The 21,431-nt window shown below is 39.4% G+C and overlaps 1 protein-coding gene across 1 annotated transcript in view; it reads left to right on the top strand.

The window, feature by feature from the left end:
- The window catches only part of ca10a (carbonic anhydrase Xa), a 197,001-nt gene extending 176,507 nt beyond the window's left edge, over window positions 1-20,494 (top strand). The window contains exons 5-9 of the mRNA XM_036572374.1: window positions 8,053-8,148; window positions 10,016-10,088; window positions 16,440-16,594; window positions 16,821-16,995; window positions 19,646-20,494. Coding sequence (XP_036428267.1) covers window positions 8,053-8,148; window positions 10,016-10,088; window positions 16,440-16,594; window positions 16,821-16,995; window positions 19,646-19,668 — 522 coding nt within the window. The 3' untranslated portion in view covers window positions 19,669-20,494. The remainder of the gene's footprint in view (window positions 1-8,052; window positions 8,149-10,015; window positions 10,089-16,439; window positions 16,595-16,820; window positions 16,996-19,645) is intronic.
- The last annotated feature ends 937 nt before the right edge of the window (window positions 20,495-21,431 follow it).

Genomic DNA, 21,431 nt, shown 5'->3' with positions numbered 1-21,431 from the left:
TTGGCCATAGCAGAATATTTTCCTCAAAACCTTTTTGTATTTATGCTGCGCTGCATTTCTGTACCATTATTTTTTTTACTGAAATGATCTCGGTTGCCTTTGTTAATGGGTGATTGTGTTCATATCCAGACCACAGTGCTTTTTCACAAAGCCACAATAGCTGGGTAAAGCATCTCAATTAAGCTAACAGTGTAATTTTAGAAGGCACAGCACTGCAGCCTCCATCATTTGATAAAGTCACCAGTCAGTGCAGGCCTGACATTTCTCTTTGGGAGTAATAAGACCAGCGATTAGAACGGCAACAAAATAACCGTGAGCCTGACAGGCAAATCCGCCATAATTAATGATTATAATTTCTTTCCCCTCCCCCTGTGGAAGGCAGCCGATATTTAAATAATAATAAAACAAAGTGGAGACAGTCTATCAGGGCATTGCAAGCTGTGACCCGGCCACCGATGCCCAGCTTTGTCTGTTTACTCTTCATTACTAAGCCATTATCGCTCTTTGCTTGACACTAGCACATCTTTCTTCGGCCTTCCGCAGTGCTTCTTAGGAAAGCACGGCTGGCCTTCTGTGCTGCCTTTAATGCTGCAGCGAAGTAACGTGAATATGATCAATATCTTTCCAATGGTGGCTGTTTTGCATTCAAAATCAACCAGGCTTTTAAGCCTTATTTAATATCTGCCTGGGCCTCATGGAATACATTTCTCTCCCCCTCTTTCTTTTCCTTTTACCTTTGTTTGCTAATATCAGAAGATTGCATTTGAGTCCTGTTTGCTTCGGTTAGAAAGACGCTGCCTCGCTGCAAATGCACTCTAACACCTTAGGGTTAATTTACTCTCCCCGCTCTCTGATCCAGGCCTTCGTACGCTAGCCGAAAATGAAACACCACTGATGAAATGAGCAATAAAACATTCGAGCTGTTACTCGGAAACTTCTTCCAAAGCCTGCTGAGCTAGTTTTCCCACATCTCTCAGGCTGTATAGGCTGGAAAGAAGATTAATCTTTAAAGCAATATGACCACACATGTAGTGGAAGGAATATATAGGAGTGGAGGTGGTCTTGTAAACATGATCCATTGATAAAGGAACATTTACAGAGAGCTGTTGGGGTCTCTTTCATATAACTCACTCTGTACATCGTATCACATCATTGCTGTTTGATTTGATATGTTTGAGTGCTGGTGTAATACGGCGGTTACACGGCCGGTTATCAAGCCGAAAATGCTGTGATCAATCACCAGATAGCACAAACATACAGGAACACTATACAATACACAATTATATTAGACAACTTATCACACATCTCCACAAGCCCCCCCAGCTTTTATGAGATCCACAGTGGCACCTAAATTCAATACATTTTCACTGCTGTTTCGAACAGAGCTGGTCCTGAGGAGGTGCACGCTACACATACACCCTATATACAAATAAAAGTTTCTAAATGGTTCTTGGTTTAGATCAGGGGTCGGCAACATGCGGCTTTTTTACTGCCTTGTTTCGGCTCCACAGCAGAGTTAGATTTTTAGGTAAAAATAAAATAATCCTCCTTTGCAGTAAAATAAAGCTCTGCTGATCGTCCAAACACAGTTTTAACAATAAAAACGTTGGAGTTAATATATAACCGCTAATTCACCCTTTAACTCTGAAGACTGGTGTATAGACTGCTGGTCACCATAGCAACACAGACAATCTCACCTAGCTAGTACAACGTTGATAATTTGGAGACAAATGGACTTATTTGCATTTATAAGCACTCAGCTAGTTTCCTGATATGTTTAATATGCAATGAGAAACTCTTAACCACTAAATAGTTGTGAAGCTGGAGTCTCATTCACCAGCTTCTCATTTGAATTTTCTTGTTCCACCTTAAATTGTGCAGCATTTGCATGCAGGCACCATTTAAGGTGGAACAAGAAAATTAGAACAATCAGCTGGCGAATAAGAAGCTGACTTCAGCCTCGTAAAAAAGTTGAACGTTGAGGGACATTTTACAAGAAACTGTTCTACTTTTGAGGAAAAGTTTCCTGCCGGCGATGCAAAAAAAGTGGCTATGACAAGCTAAAGCTTAAATCAGAGCAAAGTCTGGATTTTCATTTTTATTAGATTTTCTAGCCTGTACTAGTACGTTAGCACACTTCAGTGAAATGGACATAAACTGTTGTGGCTCCCGAGGTGGTTTGATTTTTGTTGAAAAGACAAAATGGCTCTTCTTAACATTTGGGTTGCCAACCGCTGGTTTAGACGTAAGATTCTGGCAAAACCATTAACAGATATAGAATCTTTACATCATGTGGAGGTTCGTCAACTTTAAAAAGGGTCTTCACACTCATATCTCATTGACAAAATGGTTCTTTAAAGAAGCAGCCTTTGAAAAGTTCCTCCATGGAATCCAAAGAACCTTTAGTGGCATAAATGTAAAGAACAATTCTAATGTGCCGACTTCACAGGTTTCACCTATTTAGTAGGAAGCTAGCAAAGGAAAAGAAGCTTTTACTTGTTTCCAGAATGATGAACAAAGCTGTACAGTATATGTGTATTAGTCTAAAATGACAGGGACAGCTGTATAACATCAAAAATGAAACTCTAATTAATTAACAAAATATTATAAATAAATAAATTACAGTATTATTAATCATTTAATGAACTACTCATTGTTCCCAACTTGAAATTTTGAAAAAACATTTAAAAATACCTTTTGGTGTCTAGTTTATGGTCTTTATTATGATATCTAGTTTATGATATTGTATATATGGCAACAATGATCAAAATGACGATTGCTTACAAACTTTTGAATGGTAGTGCACATGGATGAGGAACATTATTAAACTTTACTGTTGACATATTTGCTGTATGTCAGCAACCCTGCTCCTGAAGATCTACCTTCCTGAGGAGAATTCCAACTACTGCTCCATGTAATTACCTTCTTCAGAGCTAGAGAAGGGGACTCAAGTCAGTGATTCAGGCTCAAGTTTCTTACTGACTGACTTGCGTTTCGATTTAGAATCGCTCTTAACTGAAAATTGAAGTCTGAGAAAATTTGAAATTTCAGTCGGGGGAAAAAAACTGATTAAATTAGGAACTACAAGTTCAGTTAATGAGTAAAGCCTTTTTGTTTGCAGTCTTATGTGTGGGTCTTTGCAGGTCAGTTTTGCTGTGGTCATGCATGGTTATTTCTGCTGTGCAGTTTGCCTGCAGCTCACAGCGACATCAGGTTCAATATGGCTTTAAATAATGAGCCTTTCGTTGTAGAAAGACCTTCAGTCTAAAGGACAGAACTGAAGCTGTGAACAGTACAACACAAAGTGTTCAAAGAAAAGAGGCAACACAACTTGTCTGTAAAATCAGTCTTTCCCTTAAAAAATTGAGTTCATTGAATTTCAAAGAATAAGTTAACAGAATAATAATCTGCATTTTACATTCTGTTAATTTATTGTTGAGTTATCAATGAACTCAAATGTTTGAAGCAACCAGGTTACTAACTTTTTAAAATTAAAACATCAAATCAGTTTTTACATGGGGTTTCTGGCAAGTGTTGGAGCTAGCACAAAGGCTAATTTAACTGAAGTTGTTAGCTCATCTATCTGATGTTTTACTAAATTACAGGTCACATTCTCTTAAAACTTACTAAAACTACAACTGGATTATCAATAATGTAATGCTGGCATAATTGCTGTACAAACTACAGGCTTACCAGCTCTTTTAAGTTAGTTTGCCCCTTGAAATTCTGCACTGTAGCACTTCAGTTCTGTCCTTCAGACTTTTTTATTGAAAGGCTCATTATTTGAATGAACCTGTCAGGTTTTCAGTAGGGCTTTACTTTTGTACAGTGCAATCCCTGAAGCTAATAATGAGACTAAACCAAAACTGTAAAAGACTCCACTGAAAAAGTCAATGATGTTGGTTAAGGGGGAAAAGCGTGCAACATGCAGGTTGAAACTGAACTCTACAGGAAAGATAATCTCCAGAGGGAGAGTTAGTGACCACTGCTGTAGGTGGCTGTGTGCCGTTTTGTCCAAATTCAGAACGCTACCAGTATCAGATTCAAAGCATGAATACACTGAAAATTAAACACTCACACATAAAAATTAGAATGTGATGTTCTTCTAATAATGAATTAACACCAAAACAAATCACATTCTGTATTTATAATTATTCTCCACACTTCTGTTTCAGCAATTTTTCTCCCTTAATATATTTCCAGGAAGTTCTAATTATCAGTGGTAGAAAAATAACACATTAGCATCTCAGTTCAGTGCTTAGATGCTGGAGCAAATTTACTCATTAAAATCACATTTTCACATTTGCTAAATATGGCAAAGTGCTGAGTATAAATAGGAAATCACTGAAAGCCGCCATGGTCTGTGCGTTTTCACCCATACGCAGTTATTGCAAGATGGCATGAAAGCCTGTGCATGCTGAAGTAGGACTTGGTTTAAATAATGAACACCTTCCTTCTAGAGGAAACGTGGAGCTGGAGAGCAGAGGACATTTAGATCAGCCTTTGTTTTTCTGCTGTTTTCGTGCTTCTTGTTTCGTAATCATTTGTTTTTCAACCATGGAGGCGATAGCACTTTGTCTTTGAAGCCAATTCCAGCTGTAGCTACAGTAGTTCTTTCTTGCAACAACAGACTAAGAGAGTGAGGCTACGTGCACGTCTACAGGCTAGCTTAATTCAAAAAGCCTGCTTTACTGTAATCAAATTGGATTGCAGGCTGTAGTCTCAGGCTGTCTGTTTATTTGCTTTATGAGCGTACGCTCTGATTCATCCGCTATTGGATGGTGGTTCCAGACGGCCGCTTTTCATTTGGCCTGTTAGCGCTGTCCACCCCTCTTCCTGCTATCGACTTACTGTCTTCATATTTCGCCCATTCTCAGGCCCAGACCAGCTATCACACAATAAAGAGCTTGTCGGGTGGGGGGGCCCAGCAGAGGTACAAGCTGTCTCCCGTCGTAGCGTAGACACCTCCTCTCTGGCTGAATGACAGGTCCGGCTGTGTGCAGGTTCAGCTCCTCTGTCAGCACATCCTCTAGCCCCTCTGGCTCCATTCAGATGAGCATCTGGGCTCTTAGCACATCCATAAATGTGCGAGAGCTGGAGAGGGTTAGAGAGTGATATTCCAGAGTTGTTCGCAGTTGACCCCGCAGAGTTCGGCCTCATTCCGGGTAAAACTTAGATGAGTTTGACTCTCTTCTAGGTTTTGCCAAACACAATAATTGCGTGCGGACGTGTGTGTATGTGTGTTTGTGTGTATTTTTCACCCTCGCTTCCGTGCTCCTCTCCAGAACTCATTATTGTGCTGTCTGCTCCTCTACACTGTGTATCTCCTGATCTTTTTGGCACGGTGTGGAGCTGTGGCCCAACCCTGTTTTCCAGCTCAGGCAATTTGCTGGTGTGGGAGTTTGGGAAAAGCGAGCACTGGCTGCTTTTCACCTTCAGGAAAGAAAAAAAAATCTAATCAAATCAGCATTCGCTCAGTAATCACTTCCTCCACCCTTGATTAAGTTTATAGACGATCTGTCGCTCCTCGACTCCGCTTTTGCATATTTCATAATTACTATGAACCACAATTTTTATTGTGATTATTTATTTCTCCTTCAAAATTGTGTGGGTAAAGAAAATATTCAGGAATGGGTCTTCTGGCTCCAGCTGTAATCTGATTTCTGAGGGTGCACAGATATGGGCATATTGTGGTCTAGATGTGAGCGATACAGCAAATATAGCAAATAAAAATATAACCTCACTTGATACTTCAAGACATTTTCATGATGTATGATATGGATCACAATATTTATTTTTTTTGCTTGTGAACAGGATGGACTGGACAAAATTTAACAACAAACCATGAGTATAATGATTTCTTATAATCCAACATTTGCATAAATGCAAACTGTTTAATAGAAGAAAAGAAATCAAACAGTTGGTCAAAAAAATAAATAAGTTAATGACACAATGGATCAACATTCAGTCTTGTTACTATGCACTTTATGCAATTGCTGTACACTGGTTGTTGTTGTTGTTGTTGTTGTTGTTGTTGTTGTTGTTGTTTATAGGCTCTCTACAATTGGTCTTTTTATAATGCGCACACTCAGAAATAAAGGTATGAAACTGTCACTGGGGCAGTACCCCTTATCACTGGGGTGGTACCCTTAAGGGTACATCTCGGTACATTTAGTCAGGGAACATAATTGTACCATAACCCGTCTCGTCTCCAGGCCTTTCATTTTATTGTTCTGTTTTAAAACATTAGGTTATAAATAGGGCCAAACGTGTACAAACCTATTTAATGTACACAATTACACCTCAAAACCACTGTTGTACCTTTTGAAGGTAGATTTACATTGTTTGTACCTTGATGAACGAAAATGTACCTGCACAGCACCTTTATTTCTAACAGTGCATGCAGTTATTTAGTGTTCTAAAGTACTCACAATATACTCAGAAAAGTGCACTGAGACAGAACTTATCATGACAGCTGGGCTGTATGATATTGACAGAAAATGCAGTGGTTAATAAACAGGATAATCAAGATCAGAGTGTAATTCTGAAGTTTGGAAAATATGTAGCGACCTGTTACTGGTTGAGATTTGGGGAGTGGCTATGAAGACGGCCATGCGCAAAGGCTCATGGTATGTGCACGCTTTCCGACAGAGGGACTTATTGTGTTAATTTAAGTTGTTGTTAAGTCATATGTGTGTGTTGTTTGTGTAATTATGTGTTGGGATGTGGGGTTGGTTTAGTGGGTTGAGTGTCTACCATAGATAGAAGTAATATGGTTAGAAGTGGCCTCCCGCTATTCCGGTGGTCTATATGTGCTTTTCTGCTGGTGTGTTGAAAAAAGAGCTCTTACTTGCAGCAACCCCAGCTATCAGTACAAGCTGGTTATGTGCAGCTGACGGTATTAGAGGAAGTGTGGCATCTGGTCTATTGTCCATGTTAAGCATAGGCTAACTCAAAAGACTGCCCATTCCGTTATGTCTGCTGCCTCAAAAACAAAGTGAACTATTTCAGATGCAGTGAACTAGACAGCAAGAGGTTATTGATAGTCTGCTGCATTTTCATTTTCATTTAAAACATAATTGAAATCCTCCTGACTCAGCCATTCAGCTAAAGAAGATAATGCTAGCGTGGTTTGCACTCTTTGTATATTACTTTATTTGCATTTATTTGTGGCATACTGGTATAATGGTTATGACAAAACACACACCTGAGGAAGAATTTCAACTGGTATTCCACCCTCTACTACTGCCAACCTATGCCAATGAATCATTTTCACACTGTGCAGAAGAGTGAAGTAATTTTGCTCTGTTCATGAAATCTGATTAACAATGTGTTTATTGGGGACACTCACATTGTGATGATGATGGAAATATGGTTAATCAAACACCCCTACTGAAACCAATAACTTATCACATTGCCAAAGCCTCTTGTGGTCTTCTGCTTGTAAACTTGAAAAACAGCAAGAACGAAAAGCTTCTGCACTCTGAGAAAGTTGTTTTAATATGAAAGTGACTAATGTTTGTTGTATCTCCTTATGAGAAGTTTATGATGAATTTCTGTAAGCTCCCATATCTCTCTCTACAACACCATTTCCAGCACATAGCTCCTGAAGAATGCGAGCAATTGCGGTCTCACCTCCGCTCGAATTCTTAGTTTCAGACCTTTGTTGCAGGCTTGCTGTGTGCTCAGGTAATTCACAGAGAGAAGATTACTTGTGCATCACAAAGGATTCAAATTTAAACTTGACAGGCATGTTCAAACAAGGAGAGAAGCCAGCTGTATACCTGTGATTGGGGAGCGGAGCCACCTGACTTGACAGGGGCTTGGCATCTCAACCAGATGAACACACAGCTAGGCGCAAGAAAGGCTTGAAACACACAGACAGTTCTAATTATTCAGGACTGTTGCAGCAACAGTCATGCAAGTTATTGTATAGACCCTCCTATTGTGGCTCAGCAGTATATGTTGTTTTCAGTCTGTACTTCAGTGCTGCAATCTCTTGAATCATTGCTGATGCTTTTGTTTACCCCATTTTGTTCTTCTTAAACCCAGGTTCAACTAATACATTACAACCATGAGCTGTATACAAATTATACGGAAGCTGCAAAGAGTCCAAATGGGTTGGTGATAGTGTCTATATTCATGAAGGTAAGTACTTCTGTAAATCAAGTAAAGCTGAATGCAAAGGGTAAACATTTCTGAAGGCAGAAATAATAGAAAGTATAATCGCCATGCTTTTATTGCGTTCAACTAAACATCATCATTTCGAAAGCCTTCTCTGCACAGCTAAGAAAAACACAATTTGACAGGAATGGCTGCATGTCAATAATCCTTTTGTGCATAAATAAATTATTCCTCCAGTTGAAGGTCAGTATGTTTATTCAAAACATAAAAAATCACAGTAATAATTAGCTATGCAGTTACCAGACTGCAGCTGAGCAAGTCGTCCTTTATCTTCCTGTCAGTCCAGGAGCCAAAAGTTAGGAAATGACCTGCTCCCTTAAATAGCTGTTCAAAGAAATGTCTGCACAGCTATGATGGACCTTCGCTTTATTTTCTCCCTCAGGATGAAAGTTCAGGCTAATCTAATTAGATTGCCAATGTCAATCTCAGGCTCAGTCATCGTTGCCTGTACGTGACCATGAGCGAATCCCATCTGCCCTTAGTTCGTTCGGAATGGTCACTGCACTGCTCTGTTCGTTCACTGTAAGAAATAGAGGCTAGTTTGCCTCAAGCTGCAAAACGTGTAAAGGCACAATTGCCCAACTCTTTTCACTCTATGTAGTGCACTCATACTGTTTGTTCAACTATTCTCCAGTGTGTAAGCTAGACAGCAAGAAACATTACCAGCACTCAGGGAACATATGATCAATTGTTACATACTATTTAGCACATCCGAGGTCTATAAGGACAATATTAATGTAAAGCTTTATAACAACAGATGGTGTTTAACATTATTTATCCAACTGTTTCTGTCTTTTAATTGTGCTTTGATTTACCATTCATTTCAGTCTTATTTGACAACTCATAACACAGTATAGAGCATCAGTGCCATGAAGTATTAGTGTCTAATGCTGTTCTGCTTCCTTTTCCCCTTTTGTCATATCATGTCCTCCTTTATCATTGCTAGATTTTTAAGGGATAGTTTGGTGAGTTCAGTGGCATTTTCCTGCAGGCAGCATAGGGAGCTTATTCCCATTATAACATGAGTCAGCCTCAGAGCCCCTCTCTCAGCTGTCTCATGCTGTGTTCCCTGTCATGGCACCAGCCTGCCAGGAAGGACTCCCTCCTGAGTATAAGTGGTATGAGCTTGCCTTAACAAAAGCCAAGGATGCCAAAATGTGCACCGTCACCGTGCAGACATGTACAGAATGGGGAAGCGAGCTTTGAAACGGAGTCAGCCATTTTCTTCTATTATAAACAACAAGCGGTTATTTATATGTAAGTAGGGGCTGCACCATTAGAGGAGGTCATGTTTGAGGCCAGAGCTGATTTCCTACAGTATCAAAGAAAGTTCTGTTTAGCTTCTCTTTGCACTTTTCCCCCCACCTACATTTCATCCCAACAGTAATTATGTCTGAAAATGAGAAACCCTTCATCATTATGCAGAATCGTCTTTAAACCAGCCTTTAGTTCTCAAAGGCCAGTTGCCTAAATGAGGAGGTGAAAAGCTGAGTTGTAGCAGTGCAGCACCTTTCGTTCTGATCAGTAAAGCGCTTTAAGACTTTCAAATTAGTGAAGGAAAGAGGATAGTAAGACATCAATTAATGGCTCTGTTTCTCAGCTCTCCTCAGATATATGACTGTGGCAGTATCAGTAGCTAAAAGCAAGCACAGCATTTGAGAACTTGTCAGCAAGCTTGCGTGGCTAACACTTCACTCAGCAATAAATGAACATGCCAGGTGTTGTGCTATGGTAAATCACTAATGCTGTTACACTCACATCAAAGTCTCTCATTCACTCTATCTCTGTCACTCCCCTTTTCCCCTATCCTTTTTCCTTTTTCTAATTCCAGATATCCGAGACTTCAAATTCATTTCTGAATCGAATGCTGAACAGAGATACCATCACAAGAATAACATACAAGAGTAAGTGAAAGGCCTCCAGATGAATGAGATTATGAATGACATAAATCATTGCGGGCTCACTTGTGTTAAATGTAATGGAAAATCCAAAGATGGGTCTTTCACTATGAGTACTTTGAGGACCTTGCAATAAGAGGTGAAAGCTATTTGAGTGTGAGCCACTAGACAAAACACTGGTTACAAATGGAACTGTGGTTCTATGAATTTTAGATGATCAGAAGTGAAGCACAGTGCATAATCCTTGTGTCATGCAATGATATGATGGGCAGAAATATATTTACCCTGCTCTCATGGAAAATGTCCTTCAGGATTCTTCTTGCAGAATCTAAATCACTGGCATCTGATAATGATCTGGAATTCAGTGAAGCACGTTTACAAGTGTTGTTTTATTTCCACGGACCACCAGAAGTGGGGTGAAGCACAATGGATACCAACAAGGTTATGAGATCTTGCAAGACTTTGGACTATCTTCAGAGACTCTGTTGCATTTTGCAGCTTAACATGGCCAAGGACCACCTACTTTAACAGTACAGGTACAAAATAACCAACCACTGGTATGACATGCAATGTTTCAGCATAATGTATAAGGGCAGTTAATTTTCAGCATGTGGCTACAACAAAAACATACCCTAGGGAAACAAAGTGGTTTGAGTCAACAATCGTAGAAAGATATCTAACTTAATGTCCTCCAGGAATTTTATTGCAGACTCTGAGTCACTCACAATTCTGGTAATCTTCTGGAATATACAGTTACACTAATAACTAGTGTTTTATTTCCACTGACCGCCAGAGATGGATGGAAGCCATGAGGAACGCGGTCTTGCAAGCCAGCCTTCTGCCTATCATCAGAAAGTGCCTTTTGCAGCTTGACCAAGAACTGCCTGCTTTGACAGGAAACCAACCACAGATCTTTGTTTCAGCATGACATACAGGAACAGTTGGTTTTCAAAATGGGGCTGGAGTGACAATATGCCCATAGGAAACAAAAATACACCAGTAAACATGGGAAGATGTCCAACTTAATGTCCTCCAGGAATCTTATTATAGATTTCGATTCACTGACATCTCTGGTGATCATCTGGAGTGCATATCTAATTTAATGTCCTCCTGGAATCTTATTGTAGATTCTGAGTCATTGGAAACACAGGTGATCATCTGGAATTCAATGTTGAAAATCAGTGTAATTGATTTTCGAAACAAGGATACAACAAAAACATACATGTGGGAAATGAAGCCAGCAAACACAGAAGGAAATTTTACTTCCCAGCTTCTCAATGCTTCAGAGAAATCTGTTGAATAACCATGTGATACCATGGACTACACACATTTTTCTTGCTGATCACAGTCCACAGAGAAGATAACTTCATCAAATGGTTAATAAATATTAAATGCTTCATGTCCGACACGTCTGAGGCTATGAGACTGTGAGGAATGGGACATTGAAGCGGAGACACTCATGTTGTTGAACGAAGGGAGCATACAAAACAAATGGCAAGTCGCCACAGCACTGTCCTCTACCAGTGAAACCTCCTTCAACACTGCGCAGGAAGATAATATGCTCTGACTATAGTGGCAAGACATTGATCCCTGATGTCCACTACTGGATGAACTTATTGGCCAGAGAGTTCACCTCCACCACCCATTGTGAAAGCTCCTTTATTATTCCCACTGAATCAGACAAACAGCTGGTCTGTCTGATGAATGCTGGCAGTTAAGACCACATAATGCCACAGGGGCCAGACTGGGCACAACAGGGAGCGACAAGCGACCTGCTTGTCAGTGAAGGAAGCCAGCTCAGTATGCTGATTCACAAATTGAGAGGATAAGACCTTGGAGAGGAACACTGCGTTGGGCCATAGCGTGATGCCAGAACCATCTGGACTCCACTGCAAGTAGCACAAGCTCACAGATACTGTAGCATACTCATGTTTAGCTAACAAAGAAGGTTTTCCATAAGATATGGCTTCAATCTAGTGGCCATAGCCATAACAGGAGACAGTGTGGATGAGGGCCACACTCGGACCTCTCTCTTAGACAGGTGGTTCTTACAAGTGGAAACTGTAGTGCATCACGGGGCCTAGCTCTGAATTCTGTGTGGCATGTTCGAGGATGAGAAGGAATAGAGGAAAGGCGTAAAGCAGCTTTTCTAGCCAGTTCTGTGCCAACATATCCAGGCTCAGTGTGCTGGGCAGGTTTGATAGGGAGAACTATCAAAGTTAGAATCTCACCCCAGCAGCGAATCCGCTTCCTTGCTGGTCTGGCAACATAGATGAGTAGCTCGTCGAGAGGCTAAGAAGGGAAGCAACCATGTCAGCAAAAAGTGTGTAAGATGTAAAGAGCCTCTTGTAAAAAAAAACCCACATTGCTATGCTTGAAAAGAAATGCAAACCAAAGGATCTGTGGGTAAAGACCTTGCTCCACACTCAATAATGAATTGTTCACTTTATTTGCCAGTTTGTAGCCATAGATTTCTTATTGTTTTTGTACCACTTGCTGTGCTTCAGGGATCATGGCTAGTCAGAATGTGGTTTTCTTGGGGTGTAGACCAGCAAGACTTGCCAGTCTCTGGGGCATTGATGTTATGCTTGTCATACAAGATCAGCCACTGCTTGTAGCCAGGCACATCTCAGAGTTCGAACTGGTTTGAAAAATGAAAGTGAAAATCATAAACTGATGATATATTGCAAAGAACAAAAACAAATACATATTCATCTGGAGCAGAAACATTAATTTCATATCAGTGAAACAGTTAATAACTGGAGTTCCATGCACCCATGTAGTGATGCCATGCAGGTTATTACAAGCCTACACACTTAAAATGATGGATCTTCAAGGGTTTTTAAGTGAGATAAATGGTTATATGTAGAACCATGAACACTCAAAGAACGCTTTGCATGATTAAAGGGTTCTTTGCATCATGAAAGCTTCCTTCACATTGATGGAGAATGTGCTGTAGATGGTTCTGTATACAACCTTTTTGAAAATTGTTCTATACAGCGTCAAAAAGGGTGGTTCTATCATTAAAAGCTTGACATCATAACAGTTGAAGAACCCTTTTTGGTGTTATAGAGAACCCTTTTCAAAATGTTTCTCTATAGAATCATCCACAGCACATTCTTCATCAATGTTTTCTTTACTGAAGAACCCTTGAAGAATCATTTTAAGAGTGTACCCAGAAAGGTATGAGGAGAAATATTATTTAAACTGAATCTTTAAGATCTTGAAATTTGATTTGTTTTCTGTGAGTGGCATTGTTTTTTGGCCAATCAAAGCCAATCTTTGAAATCTTAGCCCTCCTTCGCCCTCCAGTCACTGCTTAGCATGTCAGTGTTTTCTGTGGACATTTTCAAGTTTCAGGAAAAAAAGGTAAAAGATATATATATAAACAAGTTCTAATACCCAAACAGAATATTTTCTAGTAATTTTCAAAGCCAAACACAAAAAGGCAGCTTCTCAAAGAAATGTTGCTAGGTTGTTGTCAGGTACAATATCCTTTTACAAAAATGTCTACATCCAGTCCTTAAACAATTTTCGAGCCATATGTAGCATTATGCTTTTAGGACGTTTGATGTTTTGAGTTTTGATGGTGTTATTTTTCTTGGCTGTCTTGTCTGTCTGTCTGTCTGTCTGTCTGGTTTGTCAGTTGTCCTTGTTAATTCATGGTGTCTTAATTGGGGAAAAAACTGTGCTTGTCATTAGTGGATTTTACTTTATATAGAAGGGTGTTTAATTGTTGGTTGGGTTTATGTTAAGCCAGCGTTCTCATTGATGTTTCATTATGGCTTGCCATTTTTTCAAATGTATTTCTGGCAGAACTTATTGCTTATGTATATGCAGGCTTCCTAAAGTCTTGGGATCAACAGCTTGACTTGCATGCCTCCATTTACTGTATCATTTGATGTGTGCTCTGTTAATTGAACTGTAGGAAAATCAGTCACACTTTACAGAATGGTAATAAGTGGGTAATGATATGGTAACATTATGGCAAACAAGTTGTACCAACCTAAACATTTCATGCTAATCTTGTAGTTATTACTAAATAATAAGTTATTAATTATCTTAAGAAGCTGGTAATAAAATGGTGAGAAGTTATACTAACCTAAAAATTACAGCTCTCAGCTCTTATAGCGTAATATCTGCTTTATGCACATATCGGTCCAATTATTTTAAGTTCTTATTGAGTTTAGTGTTAGGGTTGTTACCCCAAAAACTATGATGTAGTTCTGCTGAAATGATGTGGTACTAGTGCTGTAAAATACTAATGCTTACACTTTGTTTACTGTATTTCCGGCACAGTATGATGTACAGACATAATTACAGGCTGTAATTACAGTGAAACTAAATAGTATTGGAGCTGTAATAAGCAAACTTACCATTTTCCATTTTGTATCTCAGTTACTGCATCTCTTATCAGGTGAAAACATCAGTTCTTCTAAAGAATGTGGATGATAACCTTTACATGTAGGCCCACCTACAAGGGTTGTTACCCAAGAATGGTTGAAGTACATATATATTGAGATTACACCGAATCAGGGCTGGAAAACACATCACATGCTCCTTTTGTCTTACCTGTTAACAAAATACTGTTACTCTGTTACAAAGTACAGATCTGACAAAAGGCTCAGTTCAGGAGTAGAAAACACCGCACCAGATAATATCTTTCAATAACCTGTTTATCTTAACTGTGTTAACTTATTATTAACAAGTAGAAAATTTGCATGCAATTCACCATTTTATTACCAACTTAATACTGTTATAATTACTAACTTATTATTTACTAAGAACCTAAAATTTAGTATGTAATTTTTTGTAAGTACAGCTTGTTGCCATAATATTACCTTATTATTACTCATGTATTACCAATCTGTAAAGTGCTATCAGAAAACCAATTTTAGGAACCCAAGCTAGTAGTTAGCCAGTTAGCAAGAGTGCTGTATGGAGAAGACCAGCAGTAGGACAATCTAAGCTAGTAATGTCAGTCCTAGTGTTGGGGCTACTCTGGTGAAGTGACTGCTTTCACAGCACGTGGACAAGGACATGACACAGCAGCTGGAGCTTTGAGTTTCAGGGCAGGGTACAGGCAATCCAAGCTGTCGACCTGTGTCAGTGCACAAAGAGAAAAAACATCTCTTCTGTATGAACAGGGTGTTTCTGTGACTAGCTGTGTCACACACCGTGTCACTGTGTTACATTGTTTGTGTAAGATCTCGACCTGTGTGAGGACCCACAAGAAATATCCACTGTGCTTCACAGCATCCCTGGTGGTCAGTATGAATGAAATAAAGCTATACCTTACGTTGTTCTCTAACAAGAATTTTTGCCAGCATGACTGTATTATGGTCAGCCAGTTGGATTGATCAGACATGCAGTAATTTATGTAATTTCTGTAAATATCACTCATTGAAACAAATACAGAGAAAGCACTACATTATTATAGTAGTATCTCTATGAGAAATAAAGCTCAAAAAGGAAAAAATCAGAGCAGATACTGCTGTTCTTCTAAGAATACTTCATAGTCTGTACAGACGCCCACGATCTCTGTGGCATAGTGCCTTGGCTCTCCTCAGGGAGCTGTGAAAAAAGAGCTCCCATAATTGAATTAATAGGGGTGGCAAAGTGTGGGTGAAGAGAGGAGTATGCTGACCCCTGGTGGCTGGTGCATGCCTCTTGGGTCTCAGTGGTGCGTGAACGTGGGCAGGCCAAGCAGAGGGAAGTCTCGACGGCACTACCAGGGGTATGGCAAAGAAGTGTGGGCTTTGACAGCTGTCAGAACCCCCCACCCAGACCAGCAGCCTGCCCCCGCCTGAGGCCTTCCAACCTGCTTCACCGTGCCGTCAGCTGAGCTAGCATGCATTTTTCAAGCCCAGCCCCCTCCTCCACATTCAAAAGGAATTATTTATGCCACCAAAGCTATCAAAGTTCGATGCGATAACAGCACTGGAATCACAAACACGCAGGGATTTTTACATAGGCTTGGAATGAGTGGTAATCAATGGGATAGGGGGAAAAAGTAATGAATTGTTTTCTCTGGCTGGCTCAAGTCAAAGCCTATTACATGTCTGTTGTCAGGATAGGAGAGTTCAATATGTTTCACTTGAACACAATGCTGTGTTATCTTATGAAGGCCTGGTGTTGTGAAACTTGTCAAAACAATGTAAGAACATTCACCAGCCATCCAGTAAACTACAACCAAAGCACAGCCTGGGGGAGTAAAACGTTGACAAGCAAAAATGCAGGATTGAAAAATGATCTGTTCATCAAAGCAAAAACATGTTATTCCTAACAAGATGGAGGTCACTTATATAACAGCTGTCCAGTCAGTAGCCTTCTTACCTTTTTTTTCACTTTTTGTAGATGATGCTTATTTACTGTCGGGGCTAAACATTGAGGAGGTGTATCCAGAAACATCAAGTTTTATTACCTATGAAGGATCGATGACCATCCCTCCATGCTTTGAAACTGCAACTTGGATCCTTATGAACAAGCCTATATATGTCACAAAAATGCAGGTAAACCCACTCAGGCTTCATCACCATTCAGAAATCAATCATATGTACCACATAAAGTACTTTTGCTGACATATACAAGCCTATAAGCCATATATTGCATGGTTGTCTAATAAGCTATGGCATCTGGAAGCACAGTGGTGCTCATGTGTACTGTAGTCGTCATTTAACAGGTTTAGTGATGTACCAGTCCAGTTGTGTGCAGTGTTTTGCTGTATTGTCCCTGTAGATGCATTCCATGCGGTTGCTCAGCCAGAATCAGCCCTCGCAGATCTTCCTCAGTATGAGCGATAACGTGCGTCCGGTCCAGCCGCTGAACAACCGCTGCATCCGCACCAACATCAACTTCAGCATGCAAGGGAAGGACTGTCCCAACAACAGGGCTCAGAAGCTGCAGTACCGAGGTCAGTGTCTTTGGAGCTTCTTGTGATTTACTGGTTTACTGGTTTATTTGCACACCCGTTAGCCATACTAAAGTCTACAGCTAGTCTCCCTGGGGTCTACATGAACATAAAAAAGAATAAAAAGATACACAAGACCACATACAAAATGACTTTATAAATTACAATGTAGAAATCAAGATGTTTAAACTGCACTCTATATAATATAACAATAAACAATACTCATTCATTATGCTGGTATGTTTCTCTGTTTAGTTTTGTGAAGCATCATCTTTTTCAAATTTTTAGCTTAGAAAAAATTTCATCATCAAAAGCCTAATTGTTACTGTTGATACAGTTGTATGCAAGTGTTTGGGAGCCGCTGGTCAAATTACACGTTTTGTTGATTTTCTAAGTGAAAATATGTTAATACATCCTCTGCAGAGACACACCCTTCTGTACATTTCAGTGCATACTTTACATTACTATATATTGGCTGAATCTAACATATTGTAAAAAATAAAACATAAAATGTGGTCTGTCCAGACGTTATGACTTATTTTATTTTTGTTTTATTATTTTTTTTTTTTTTGATATGTCAGGCTCAGCAGAAAAATTGAAATTTTTCACTGAACTTGCTTACTGTAGAGGATGTGATAACTCATTTTCAGAACTTGTTTGTTTGCAAATCAGCAAAACGTCATTGGTCATGGGTGTTCAAATTGTTGCATATGATCGTATGAAGGAAAATGACAATAAATAAAATACTAGATGGTTTAGCTGAATGTCATAAATTCATTCTAGACATCCACATCAACTCCCCTCAGAGGACAACAAACTGCACCACTTTCCACGTAATCACTGACGCTAAGGAGCAAAGATTCCTTAGGAAGAAATCACACGTGTGGAGCATTTTAAATTATTATTATCATACAGTAAAAAAAATTGCAGTTAGAAGCTGTTACACCGTAGATACGCAACATGTTTGATGACGGCACAAACAGATCTGTTTATTGCACTAACAAAAGTTTTTCCTACTGTATCAGAGAGGAGTTTCCTCCATGCATTGTCAGTACAGCACAGGAGCTGCTCTGTAAATTTCACACCAACATCACAGTTTACTTTATTTTATACATACTTCACAACAGTATAGAAATACACTCATGCTCAGGCAAAAAATAAAATGTATGCATCTTCACGGATGCAAGACGTACATCTAGTAAGAACTGTGTAGATTGAAACACTTTAAAATCCATGCCTTTTGAATCTTTGCACCAGCCTTAAACATAGTATAATATAAAATGTAGTACAATCAACAATTACCTTGTTCTCTCTTAGAGACCTTCTCCAAAACACAGTGCAAGAAAAGAGGTTCTCTGTTTTAGAGAACCTCTTTTTTCAGCGATGTATTGTTCAATGCCTCATGGCAACCAATGGCTGCATAAAGCATACAAATATTGCCATGATGACAGCATTACCAGTGAAACTGGTTGACTTTCAGAGGAGAGCTTTAGCTATATTGATGGCTTATTTAAGGTGGGGAAAAGCATCAGGGTGTACTCTTTTTTTTGTTGTAGTACACTGGGTGTGCCTGGATTTCAACAATGAAATGTTTGATGCCCATGGCTCCCAAAAAAACTTAACCACCACAGGCGATGGCAAAAGGTGACGGCAAAATCTCTTGACCACTGCAGTACACTGGCAGTGGCAGAATATCATGATGCTGCTCTTTTGAAAACAACGCAATATCCAGGTTGCTGTCAACCACCTATTGCTAACATTTAAATGCAGCATTACAGATTGTAGTGCTATGTGCAGCTAGACATCAACACAGTAAACAAGCATCTTCAAAAACCTCTATTAACATTTCAAATGTACAAGTATTCTGAGAGGTTTGGGGTTTAAACCACATTCATCAGAATGTGTGCAGAAAATTACTAATAATCTCCTCTCGAACAGGAGACGTTCGTTTTCAGAGCTTGCGTGAGCATTGAGAGGTCTCAGTTATGTACCTGTTTGCCTGGAGAGTCCTTTGCTTCCCCACAAGTTGTCTGCGGTCTGTTTACCCCCTTCCACAGCCAAAATACCTTCAGCAAAAGAAAATTAAAATTGCATTTCACCCCCTGAAGTAATACACTGAGTGCCAAAAGTAACTCCTATTATCTGTTGTACTATGATCACAGGATTTCATTGTACTCAATTTGCTTGAGCTCTTTGATGAAATTCTAATTGTGTTTCGTTCGAGAGGTTGAACCCTCCACCCCTGAGAGTAAACAAGAAAGATTTCCTCTTTAATTGCATTTGTTGTTTAAAGATGTAAATATCTTGACAGTGAAGGAAATAGAAAATACGTCTAATTAGACTTGGTTATGCAACTGAGGTTCTGAGACAGAATGAATGTATGATTTTGTAAAACTAACACAGTGAGATGTCTTCAGGCTAACTGAATGTTAATGTTTAGCTGGAGGTGATGTTGAGTGTGTTGGAAGCAAATGTAGTGCAGTTTTGGAAATGAAGCTTATTTCTGAGTTATGGATGGATTTTTCCCTGATTTGATGACTTCATTCCCTCACATTCAGTTGCATAAACATGTAAACATTCTTAAGAAATGCCAGATCCTCTATGTTTTTTTTCAGTCATATCTTTGTAATAACATTCCTTTTCTCCAATGCAGTGAATGAATGGCTGCTGAAATAGATCCCTTTCATGGATAAACCCAAATATAAGACATATAGGGAAAGGAATGGAGAAAGACATCGGAGGACCAGGAAAGACTCGAGACTGCATCACATTTGTCCTGCCAGATTAAGTCATGACATTGTAAAGAAAAAAAAAATACATAAGAAGAAAAAAGAAACCTCAGCGATAAGAGACTTTGCACTGTTGGCAAAGAGACTCAGTTTCATACATCAACTCAAAACCAGTGAAGTACAAATATAACTATACAAATGTTTTGATACTTACCTTTTTTTGGTGGAAAGAAAAAAAAAAAGTGAAAAACATACAAAGTTTGAAACATTTATTTCATAGTCGCTTCACAAAATGGAACTAAAGATGACTTTTTAGCCTTTGTATATATGGATACCTTATTCGAAGCGTGCAAAAGGGGACGGACAGTGAGCCAACGTTGCAGAATGGAAACATCCTTGATTCATAATTGCATTGTCTATCATAATTCTGGGGCACAGCGGAGAGGACGGTGGAACGGCAGCCGCTCTGTGTCGACTTTGAAAGATGAAAATCATGTTAAAGAAGAATGTGCGTCGTCTGTACGACAATGCGTGTCCTGGCTTGTAAATAGAATTATTCATGCTGAAGATTAATATGTAAAGATACAAATAAACATTTAAAAAATATATCAGAGGGGAAAAATAAATGGAAAAAAAAAAGTTGAATATTTTACGCTTGGCGCACTTTGAATTTCTGGAGCAGAGCTGATGCCTTTTTTCTGTTTTATTGTTTACAATGGTCATACACTGTGTTTGTTTAATGTTATCGGCCCAATAAATGTGTTTGGAAAGTCCGTGTCTGTAGTTATGCTTCAATGCTTTCAGAGTGGACAAGCTGTTTTGTAGAATGTTTCAAATGCCTGTGATTATGTTTATAGATAATATTTTGTCATTTGTCCAGAAAACATATACACAAATTGATGTGTTCATGTTTACAGTGCTGTTTATTTCCACTGAGGGAAACCTTTGATCCAAAACTCATGAAATCCCAATGATCTTTGGGGTATAATGCAAAGTAATGAGATGATCTTGATGGAGTGGGTTTAATGAGGCCCACGCTCGCTGAAGAAACAGCCCAGCATGCCTTCCTGTGTTGTTGATCTGCTGGAGCTTTCTAGGGGGATGCAGCATTGATTCCGCCCCCTTTTGGTTTAATTATATCCCAGTCAATGAAGGATACCTCCTGTTTTAACCCTGATGTGAGCAAGACCACTGAACCCTGGTGCCAGGGTTTCATCCCTGTGCTTTATAGCTGGGTAATAAAAAACGTAACGGGGAGGAAAAAGTTCCCACAGCTGGAGTTCACAGTTATTGTGCCCATCATTCTATCAGGTGAGCGGGCGGAGGAAGCTATATTGAGCCTTTTGATAGATAAATACTCTCAATGCCTCACTCCAGACAAAATAATCATTCCCAGCTCCACAACATCTCCCGATACTGTATATCTCAGCGGTGCAGGCGCATTTGCTCTCTGCGTGATATCCGTCCGTGCCAAAGACTATAAACCTCATAAAACTGAAAACGGATGCCTTCATATGTTTCAGAGGGGTATTAATGATAATACATTAAATAAGGCAATAAAAAAGTTCTCTAGCTGTAGGGTAATCTAAGTTGAGTGCAACAGCTGTTGCGCAACATAATGCGTGTGGTCGTAGGGGGGAAAAAATAAAAAAATAAATAAGTGTCCATTGTGTCGGTGCAGACCTAGACATCCAGATGTTGAGATATGTG

Source organism: Colossoma macropomum, unplaced genomic scaffold (assembly GCF_904425465.1).
Source record: "Colossoma macropomum unplaced genomic scaffold, Colossoma_macropomum, whole genome shotgun sequence".
Classification (NCBI taxonomy): domain Eukaryota; kingdom Metazoa; phylum Chordata; class Actinopteri; order Characiformes; family Serrasalmidae; genus Colossoma; species Colossoma macropomum.
This window is presented reverse-complemented; position numbering and strand designations above follow the sequence as displayed.